An 11245-nucleotide genomic window follows, 5' to 3' on the forward strand; every position below is an offset into this window, starting at 1 on the left:
GCATTAATACACGGGCACTCAACAGCTGGCTGCTGTAGTCACCTGAAATGTGGACATCAAGGCAAAATGGGATGAGAAATGAATTGGCTGAGAAATGTTAATATCAATTTTTTGACATAATAATATTGTGAAGGGCACATTATAGGGGTCAGTGTTTATAGTTTGTCCCGTGCGACAAGGCTGACTCTGAGGGAACAAAAACATATTCTTAGTTTCAGTTGATTTAACATTAATGAAAACATAATTACGAGAATAGTATATTCTATCTCTGACAAAAGATCCCCCTCCCCCTAAATCGTACACACTGGACCTTTAATAAAGTGTTGTGGCACAAAATGATCTGTTCTTGGGACGTAAGAGGATTTTTTTCAATTAATATATAATATAATATAATTCCTGCCGCGTTTCCTTCACACAGTAGGGGCTGTCCGTGACTTCAGCAGAGCTACGCGGGGGAAATTTGGCACAAGAGACAGTCAGTAAGAGACATTAATCATTTTGATTGACAAACTAATTTAAAATGTCTATTCCATAAACAGGTCTCAATGCAAAATAGCCCCAATCCCTAAAGTGATATTATTATGAAAAAAATCTTACTGTGACATTCTGGGTGAGATTGAATACATGTACTGTACAGTACATGCACTGTAACATACACTAGCTTAGAAAAATCCTACAGATTGTGACAAAATCATGACGCTGCTGCCAAGTCGTACATATTACCTCTGTTTAATGTTTTTTCTAGGTTTTTAAAAATGACACTTGAATTTATGAGTGTGACAAACCAATGAGATCACCTTTGGGTCATTTCTTGACTTTGCAGGGACCCCATTGCAATCAGTCCTCCTTTTTGAAAAAACACTAAGGCTTGGTATCTCAGTCTGGGTTCCTCAAATGTAGGATTAACAAAAAAAACCCACAGGATTACCAAATGTGTTGTTTACGTGTAAGAATATGCTTAAATAAAGTAAATACAATTTTTTTTAAAAGTCACATTAAGCATTAAATTAATAGAAACCATCTAGTTCCAATTGTATGGAAGATGATGTGGGTAAATTTATGGTAAATAAATGAAAAGAAAATCTGATCAGATGAATGATTGATTGATTGATGAAATTGAAATGCCAGTCCAAACACAAGCCCCGTCTTCTGTCGTGCTGACGACACCCCTGTAGGACCCTGTAGGTCACTGGGAGCCATGGAAAGTGTGCTCAACATTACTCAAAAGTAAACACATGAGTGCAGTATTGTATAATTGGAAAAAGCTGGAAGAAAATATAGACAAATGTGACAATTGTGCTCTCAAAATGGTGATACTTCTGTAATCTTTAGAATTAAAACAGAAGCTTTCAGAAAGAGGAATGGGCTTGAGTCTTTCACAGAACCTCCCGGTAAATCCATAGGGACAAGCGCAGTGGTTCACACAAAAAAGCACGGGTGCAGCAAATAAGTCTGGGGCTCTTTAAAGGATACATGGCCACCCTTCAGGTTGTGTGCTCCGATTTTTCTTTATAACACTATTGTTGAATTTTCAAATCAATTTGAGATGTCCAGTCATGAAATGGTGTGAAGCTTTGAAACATATTGATGGCAAACTACATTTAATAACCCAAATAAGCAAACTGAAAAATATGCCATCTATAGCACTAGAAGAAGAAGAAAAAAACATGGAAAACAAAAACACTCACTATTTTTCAGATGAGCTGCTTTTTTTATTCAAACAGTCTAACTTTACAGTGGGTGCAATATCATAGTTTCACTGTACAGCACTATATATAATGTACATGGGTGAGGACTCTCTTTCTCCCTGTTCTCTAACCTCCTTTAACAGGTCAAATGGGTCATCGCCTTTTTTGACACAGTGGCAGCCCGGTGGGAAAAAACGTATTGTGAGATCTTGTAAACAGTATTTCATACGCCATTCAACTTTGTCCTTGGTCTTAATTGAAATTAGTCAAAAGTAATTTCATACAAACACTCCAAATGTCTTGTTGGTGGCTCCACAGACACTTCAAACTGGCAACCGGTGGATATCATCATGATTTAAGTGCCTCCGCTTTGTTGAAATAGTTATAGATATTCTTGCGTCATTCTAGTGATGTAATTAACCACATGAAGGAAAAGAAAAAAGTCACTAACACAGTGTTTAGGTCAGTCTGTGTGCATGTCACTTCATGATTGATGTCTGAACCCAAAACCTTCACATTTCCATTGCAATCTCCCAAATATGCAAACCTTAACGACCGCTCGCTGTCAAATGTACAATTCATTGTCTTCAGCTCCAGAGTATATGGCAATTCACAGGGTTTTCACTGGAAAACCGGGGGGGGGGCAGTTTCCAGTAAATTTTAAAAAACATTTTTAAAAAAGTCTATAAATATAGGCATATAATGCTAACTTTCAGAAGCAGAGTCAGCAGCAAGTCAGTCCTTCTCACTATCAAACTCCATGACAAAAAAAAAAAGTCACTGCGCAAACATGCTTGTTTGTCTTCCTTGTTCCGTCTGCTCGCGGAGTGAAGCCCCCTTTACGGTCGAAGTGCTGTCACCGGCATCGTCGAAAACGCGTTCATGTGTATTCCGATTTGCGGATGTAGTTGGAAGGCACGTAGCCTCGTCGGCCCCCTGCCTCTCCCAGCCACCATTCGCCGTTGCCATTCATGTCCTTGAACTCCAGTATCCGCAGCCGCTGATTGGCCGAGATGGTCAGTTCGTTGGCACAACGGGCACTGAATGAGTAGAGGGCGTAGTAAATCTGGGGGGGGGGGACCCAAGACAAAATGTCATAATTAGTTTGTGTATTAAAGTCATATTGATTATTGTTTTCTGCTTTGTGGCAGAAGAACAAGCAACAAATGCAACAACAATCACAGAGGTTATGTCTGAGGGCGACAACACGATAAGGATGATGATGTTCATTGGTTCACAGGTTGCGCATGCCTACTGTCACTATTCTCCTGGAAGTAACTTTCCACGCATTCTCTAGGATTTTAAAATACTAATTTTAATGCTGCGTTTAACTCCAATCAGGCTTGGGTCAGTGTTCGTTGACGTTGCAGACTAAAGTGAACATCAAGCGACGACTTTTCTATGAACTATCAAAATGAAGAATATATTGGTTTCAAAAACAAACCATCAAAATAATTGTAATTCTTTGTAAGGTTACTGTCTTATCATAAACACACATGATACATCTGTGGAGTCAAACAAAACCTCACCTGATGACCATCCAATTCACTCTCATGCTCTGGTTCCGGCTCCGGCTCCGGCTCCGGCTCGATGTACTCATCTCTGGAGTAAGAGGACTTCTTCTGGCCACCATTGTCTCCATTCCTCCACTGGTGTGAACTGTAGGCTTTGTCAGTGTGCCCGTACCGCTGCGAGTGATTGTTCCTGTGGGAAGAAGACGACTCTGTCTCCGAGAGGTCCGACGTCTCCTTGTGGCTGCTCGAACTCGCGTAGCTCGTGTCGTACGAGTCCCTGTGATTGGCCGCGTGCCGGTACGAGGGCTCTGCGTCTCTTTGACTGTGGGAGTTTCTGCACGCTTGGTCCGAAAATTCCCTCCGGTTCGAGGGATTTCGGGGCGAGGAGTTTACGGAGTTGCTTTGACTGGCGGAGTCGGGGTTGGGCGCATCCCTGGGATGGCTCCTACGAGAGGAGGCCGAGTCCAGCGACGGCTGCGGCGACGGATGGCTCTGCGACTGGGATAAGGAAAAGTTGACGGTGGCCGTGTCCTGGTGAAAGGTCAGCGTGCTGTTGCTGTTCTGGCGCGAGAACACGGGAGAGGAGCCGCCGTAGCCCGACTCGTTGGACGACTGGCTCTCGATGGACACGTCCGACTGGCTTCTGCGTGGGTTGTAAGGTTTGAGGAAGGAACTGTACACGAAACCTTTGGCGACTGCGAAACATGAGAAGCACACGGAAGTAGAATTAATCACAATTTCCAATGTGGAGGCTCACTCAAATCAGGTCTTTGAGCAAATTGCCTACCTCCATTATCAATTAGCCAGCGGTTGTTGCTGCCCATGGGGTCCTGCGGCTTGATTACACCCACGAGGTCTCCCTCCATTATAGAGACATCCAGGTCCTGGGCAGCATTGAAGTTTCTCTCAGCCTGGAAGAGTTTCTCAGGACCGTAGCGAACCAGAAGTCCTGCGCGGTGCTCCTCTGTCTGCATGGTGTAGTTTGGCTGAAAGCGAACGAGGGACAAGACGCGCGTTAGCGGCAAAACTCCCTGTGCGTTATTTAGGAAAACACGATACGGCAAAAATGGGAAGAGAGTTCAACTCACAGGCGCCTGCAGTTGCTTTTTAGATGTCTGCTTCTCCAGAGTCTTCTTCTCGAAGGTCTTTTTTGTGGTGGTGGCGGCGGCGGCGGTGGTGGTGGTGGTGGCGGCGGCTGGAGGCAGGTTCTCCGGGCAGAAGCTGAAGCTCTGCAGAAGCTGGAGAACTCGATCGTGCTCTTCATGGAACTTGGCAATGAGGTTGCCCTCCGTACCCACTTTTTTAGAGAACTGGAGATTTAGAAGAAATGGGTCATTGATAGCAGAATGTGGACACAAGTACAGCTGCGCAGGACTGTTATTTCTTTCGCCCACCGCCTCCGAAAACCCCCCCCCCCCCCAGCCAGACAAAGACACACTCACAATCTGTAGGATGGGCTTCAGCTCTCCCAGCGTCGTCTTCATGAAGTCCTTCTGAGAATGGGCGAAGGCCCTCACGCAGCCCGTGAACAGCTCCTCGGCCGCACCGTGGAACTTGGGCAGCTCGTCGAGAAGCTGGGCGTTGAGCGCCTCGTAGTTGTTGCGTGCCACCTGCAGCTCCTCCTGGACGCGGCGGTCCTTGAGGCGGTCCGCGCGCTCCTTGCAGTTGTCGTAGTCCAGAAGCTTGTCGAAGCGCTTCTGGATGAGCTTGTGCGGCCCGGCGAACATGAGGAGGAGCTGGGTGAGCGGGTTGATGACTAGGGCCTCGGTGCGCTCCTTCTACTCGGGAGATGAGGGAAGAGGGGAAAGGGAGGGGGGGTTGACAGGTAGATTTGACGCGATCAGAGGTAATTCCCGATGCACTTTGACAGCAACTAAGTGAGGCTTAACAGCAGCACTTACAAAGTGAGTGAACTGTTTGTCGCTGATGCAGCGGTGGGCTCTCTGGAAGCGCTCGGGGTCCGGCGCACTGCGCTCGGTGTAGATGTCACAGAAACTGATGGCTGCCAACACCTTCACGGAGGCGGATTCCTGAAGAGATGTAATTTTTACAGTTACGATCCAAAAATATGAAAACGATTTTTTTTTTAATTTACAAATACCGTTACTGGAATATTTGTGTGTTAAATACATGAAAAAGAAGAAGAAGAACACAGTTTATAGGCTTACGCTCTAATTGTTATTCTGATGAGCAGAAGTGTAGTGTTTTCAATATCAAAGCATTGTATAGTCCTGACACAATATTGAGCCACATTGATATAAAGGATGAGTTATTAAACATGCATTTCCTATACATACACTGGAAATATCATTCTCCACCGGCCCTTGTATCCATGATTATTATGCCAACAAAGTAAATCAATACTAAATATTTCAAATAAGAACTTAAACGGCATGAATGACACACAGTAGGTGCATTTTAAGTAAAAATACTTTGAGTTTCTGATATGACCAATAATGAGTTGTTAGGGTTTTTTTATGTGATTGTGGTCATGGGGTTCCTACCCTGATGTGTTGCAGGTAGAGGGAGATGTCCCTGATAAAAGACTTGATGAGCCTCTCCTGCAACCTGAACTTCTTCTCTGCCTCGTCAAACGCTTCGTCTTTGATCTGGGAAAAGATTTTTAGACGAGACATTATTTCTGATATTCTTAACCTTAATGTGAACTTTTCACTTCGGTTGGGAACGCAGCTCGCATTACGTGACGTACCTGGGGTGAAATCCCCGTGAGGTGCTTGAGGTGGCTGCTGACTCGGTTGGATTTTTTGATGATGGAGTGCATGCTCAGCTTGGAGATCTTGTCGATGAACGTGTCCTCGTCCCCTTTCCTGTACTTCACCACTGTGGACAGCAGAGGGAGCACATGAGACAGGGAGAACTCAGCGTTTGTACTTCCGACACCCAGAGCTACATTTCAACCCACGATGTGCGTGGCATGTACGAAACGCAGTGAGGGATTTTCTTACCAAGGTCCTTCCTGCGCTTGAACTCGTTGATGTTTACGTTGATCTCCTTGACGGCCAGCAGGGCCCGAGTCAGCTGGGGCCGGTCGTGGTGGCTCTCCGGCGTGGCCCCCAGCAGCTCCATCAGCAGCAGCGGGTAACGCATCACCCGCTGCACCGGCTTGATGAGGAAGGAGCCCAGGTTGATGTAATTTGTTTTACCCCTGAAAAAAAGAGTCGGAGACAGCAGATCGGGTGAGAAAATGAGAATGCGTACAGAGAATGAAAGACCGTCACAGCATCACACTCCGAGGTACGCCTAATGACATATGTTGAAAAAGAAATGTTTCTTCCCATGTTCGTGTAACACATTTCTTTGTATCATGTGGATTTGGTTTGATCCAATGATATGCAACATCATCTCATTATGCTGATGATAACAAATACAAAAGAAGAGGGAAGACACAATATGTTTAGCAATATTGATTTCAGCTTAGTTTTTAATGGAATCTCGAGGACACACAGGTCACGCAGCTTCTTAATTTAGGAATTCAACTCCACAATTTGGTTTTGTTCAGAGCCAAAATGTGATTTTTTTTTAAAAATCTCACACTATCGAGAAAAGATCCAACTGTATGTTTTCTCGAAGTATGTTGACTACGTCTGTTGCTGTTTTAGTCCAGCAGATGGCATTAAACCCGTTTCCCAGGATCAACAATGACTTTTACGGGAGGAGGAGAGGTTCATTGATTGAACATTTCTCTTCACAGCAGTAATGTTCAGTACACACATGCACATGCAGACACGCACACGCACACACACACACACACACACACACACAGAACAGGAGTCCATCTCAGCCAAGGGAGGGAAAATGAAATGGCCCGTTGAAGGTCAGCACAAATGTGTTTAAAAACTTCCACACACACACACACACACACACACACACACACACACACACACACACACACACACACACACACACACACACACACACACACACACACACACACACACACACACACACACACACACACACACACACACCAATTCCAGGGGGGGTTAGTGAGCAAAAGGCTTGCGGGCAAGAGGATTCTCATGCTGGAAATCACGACGACACTCGTTATGGCGACTTACCACTCTCGATACATGGCCCTGATGAGGGGAAGAATGGAAAAGGGATAGAAAGATAACACAAACAGGGTTTATAAGCCCGTGACTTGAGGACAACTTTCATTGAATTGTGAATTCTGCAGTACACGAAAAAACAAAATCTACAGGGCGTGTTTCTGCGATGAACTACTAAATCTTGGACTTCGCACAGTCCACTGCACTCGTGGTTGTCATGGTTTTTGTTTTGTGCATTCTCTCTCAAACCTGGACCAGACGGGCAGTAAAACATGTCGTCTCTAGGAGCGGCAGCGCACATGACCCCCCCCTAAAGCTTCCGCCTGCTCTAACAATCCTGTGTTTATCTTCAAACGTGGATCGGTGACTTTATCGTACAGACACTCAGCAGTGTACAGTCAAACGTCTGAGTCACTGATGGCGAAACTAAGAGGTGAAACCGGGTAGGGCACATTCTTTAACTGCTCCACATTGCTGAGTGCCACAGAAAAACTATATGTACATACAGAGCAAGGTTATGGTGTCTTTACAGAAAACTGTCAGATTTAAAGGGTAAATATGCTTCACACAAAAAATATTTCTTCTGTTTAAAGTTTTACTGTTACTTTACTTCCCTCTCATAACCTGCCCGAGTAGAAAGTCTGCTTAAAAAAAACTAAAAACGTCATAAATAAATTCCATGTGACCCTGTGACCGGAAACGTTGCAGTAGCATTTTACTCCACAACAACATGACTTTTCGAAACATAAACTGGGACAACAGAGAATAAAATTGCCTAAATCATTATATTACAGAAATACTCTTTGAAACTTAGGTACAAGTTGGTATGTCGACCCAGTATCGTTTTGAAAGAGTCGCATGTCACAGGCGCCGTGGCGACACGTTTCACTTTTGTTTTGTCACGAACTAAACTCTACAAACAGCACATGATAAATGAGCCTTTTACAGTAAATGTTTTACTTCTACATTAGTGTCCACTCCGGCTTTGTTTTCATGCTTACACACACACACACACACACATACACACTGACGTGCACGTGTTCGGTCACTCGCATGCTAAACCTTTTTTTTTTTTCAAGGTCAAAAGCTGAGAATCTGGAGCTGAAACGAACGAGTGAACATTTTCACGGCCAGACTTACCTCAGTCTGTCCAGACACTCCAGCACGTGGCGCTGGATGTTTTCGTCTTTCTCGTAGCTCTCGAGCAGGGAGATGGCATCGTCGTGGTTCTGGCAGTAGATCTTGTACACCTCCTCCAGCTCGACCTTGAAGTCCAGAAATACCTTACCTGCGTGGACGGGGTACAGACGTGTGAGGCAGGGCAGCACAGGACAAAGGGTGATACACACAAAACAATTTGAGTTCAAATCTGGTTTTGGGTGCATTTTCCATAGCACAAGAAGGAAAAATAAAAAAACATGTCTATGATGTTTACAGAATATTTACTCCCCCTTTCCCCTGAAAACAACAGTTAATCATGAAGTAATAAAACGCAATCACATTATCATCCCTCACCTCTAATGGTGGCAATTTTCCAGACTAAGTTCAAAGTCTTATTCAGCCAATAAAACTTGGATCAGGTGTCAGTTTACAGTTGGAACTAAATAATAATGTACAAAGCACACTGTTGGTAAAACGACAGCCTCGTGGGTCTTTTGAAAACTGTCTCCTCACCAATAGAGTCCGTCTCGTGCAGCGTGTCGGACAGCCGCTGTGACAAGTCGATCACAGAGCCGATGTTGCCAAAGAGCCCGTCAAAGTCCACGTTCTTCACCTTGAGAGAAAGAGTCGAAACGATGATGAAGAGTTAATCGACACACACACAAAGTCAGAATTACTGAGTGGATTCGTTTGTAGGTCGAGATCGTTTTTGAAAATAATTGCGCGTGTGTTAAGCCCTTAATCCAGTTTTGAGAATCGTGGCTATACAAGCTGGACGACTCAGGTAAAGGTCTTTTTTTATGTCCCAGGTAAATGCATCCTAAATATGATCAAAGCCAAGATTGGCCAAGACTGGAACACTTGTGTGCCTGTGCAGAAACTCACTCACTCACTTTGTTCTTTCAATTTCCCGATTCAATCTTTCTGCTAATGTCTCTTTTTCTGCTCTGTTTCCGCGGTAACATGTAACACAACGTGTCGCATTATCTCTACTCTGTCCCGAGTGTTTCAGACCTCCAGCCGCACAATGTCCAAATGTTTTTTTTTCACCTGCTTCTTCTGCAGCGGCTCGATGATTTCCTTGACACACATCTGCAGGTCCTTGATGTAGTCCTTCTCCGTCTGCAGGAGCTCCTCGATGACCTTCGACCTCTTCTCCAGCATCCGCAGCTCCGGGTCCTCGGTGCCCGAGCCGGCGGTGGGGGCGGAGTCCGAGGTCGGGGTGCAGTCCGCGGGTTTGGGTTGGGACGACAGGAGCGTCATCTCTGGAAGGAGATAATGCATTTGTAGTGATTTATGATGAAACCGTTTTTAAGAAGAAAATGAATTTCCTCTCATGGATTTATGAATTTCTGCTCATTAATTGTCGTGAAACAGGCATAACCACAAAGCTTGTTGGGGCAAAAAAAGGGATTAGAGAAAGAAACATTTCCCAGCCGATGTCCAACCCCTGCCCACCCACCCGGTCCGCCCTCCGCTCTTCGTCTTGTCTCACTAGCTTTTGATCAGTGTCTCTGCTATCACTCTCGGAGGGCTGATCTCTGGGGGCTCCCTGGGGCTGGAGGGAGAGCCCGGTTCACGCACCGCTGCTTTTTATGAATGGACCCAGAACTGGAGTGGACTCGGGCTCTTTGTGTGCAGCACAATGGCCTGTGACAGCAACTAGAGACACACAGGGCTCTCTGGGAGCCGGGCAGAAGAAGCAGTTAGACGAGAGATAGCGGTGCCTATAAGAGTGATGGGAGAGCCTTGGCAGTTTTTACTTTAGTTTTAATTTCTTTGGAGCACTAATATTTTTGGAGCTGATCATGCACCATCGTCGCTTTGTAAAATCGAAATTTTGAAAAGCAACCAATAAGTTCAGCCATCAAATAAATATAGAGTACAGTATTGCATTCTGCAGTGTAGTGGTGCAGAAATATAATGCAGCATAAGATTGAAACACCCGAGCAGAACTCAGTTACATGTACTTCATTAATTTCCACCAACTGCCGACTGTTATAATGTATTTCTAAGTATAATCACCACATCTTCTTCTGCATCTCTTAATGACAACAGTAGGTTGCAATGGGTTGATCGTGACGTTGACACGTACTGTTGTTACAGTAGCAGCAGAAACACCAGCACATGAATAATGAATCTGTGGAGGGAGAAACATGTAGCCGTGCGAGGACGTTTATCGTTTTGGTTCGGTCTCTCTTCGATATGTCACAGCGGGACGATTGGCTGTGTTGATGGATAAAGGCTGCGTCACTAATGAACAGAGGCTGTCAGAGGCTAATGAAGTTAACTCCTCTTATCCCCATGTTACCCCCGGGCTGGAAATTTGCAAACACACACACGCGCACATATGAAAAGACGGCTACAACCGTACAGTTGGGCTGTTAATATAAGGCAAATGCCATAAAGTGTAACCGTAAAAGTTATTGAGTTCATATCTAGTAAAAGTCAAAATTGAAGACGTTACAAAACTTAACTGCAAAACCTTTTTTTTTTCATTTTCAAAGAAAATTTAGCAAAATGCACATATTACAATTTGTGAACTGAAGTCCGTCTCTGATCCTCGCCAACCCTGACCTCTCCCTCTCTCTCCCTCTCCCTCTTCACGTGACCTGGCTAAAGCTCAACTCAGAGGAGCTTTCCTCATCCCTCGCACCCTGCCTCCCCGCAGCATCCGTCACCGTTTGGCTCAGCCAACTGCCGAACCACGCTCAAGCGTCCGTCCCCCCCCCCCCGGTGAGAAAGTAGTTCACTAATGGGTCTAAAAAGTCAGACGGCGACACAATACACAGAGAGACTGAAAACAAAAGAC

At 45.0% G+C, this 11245-nt stretch overlaps 1 protein-coding gene across 3 annotated transcripts in view; it reads right to left on the reverse strand.

The window, feature by feature from the left end:
- Positions 1-1688: 1688 nt before the first annotated feature.
- LOC118287037 (dynamin binding protein) overlaps positions 1689-11245 on the reverse strand; it is a 40557-nt gene continuing 31000 nt past the window's right edge. For 2 of the 3 annotated variants that reach the window (XM_035611756.2, XM_047327604.1), the window contains 13 exons: positions 9484-9698; positions 8947-9046; positions 8413-8560; positions 7282-7299; positions 6169-6368; positions 5913-6043; positions 5707-5811; positions 5104-5232; positions 4645-4980; positions 4291-4512; positions 3990-4188; positions 3218-3897; positions 1689-2754 (listed from right to left, as the gene is read on the reverse strand). In XM_035611756.2, coding sequence (XP_035467649.2) covers positions 2569-2754; positions 3218-3897; positions 3990-4188; positions 4291-4512; positions 4645-4980; positions 5104-5232; positions 5707-5811; positions 5913-6043; positions 6169-6368; positions 7282-7299; positions 8413-8560; positions 8947-9046; positions 9484-9698 — 2669 coding nt within the window. In that variant the 3' untranslated portion in view covers positions 1689-2568. The remainder of the gene's footprint in view (positions 2755-3217; positions 3898-3989; positions 4189-4290; positions 4513-4644; positions 4981-5103; positions 5233-5706; positions 5812-5912; positions 6044-6168; positions 6369-7281; positions 7300-8412; positions 8561-8946; positions 9047-9483; positions 9699-11245) is intronic. The other variant, XM_047327603.1, reaches the window with a different exon arrangement.

Source organism: Scophthalmus maximus, chromosome 16 (assembly GCF_022379125.1).
Source record: "Scophthalmus maximus strain ysfricsl-2021 chromosome 16, ASM2237912v1, whole genome shotgun sequence".
In the NCBI taxonomy this organism is placed as follows: domain Eukaryota; kingdom Metazoa; phylum Chordata; class Actinopteri; order Pleuronectiformes; family Scophthalmidae; genus Scophthalmus; species Scophthalmus maximus.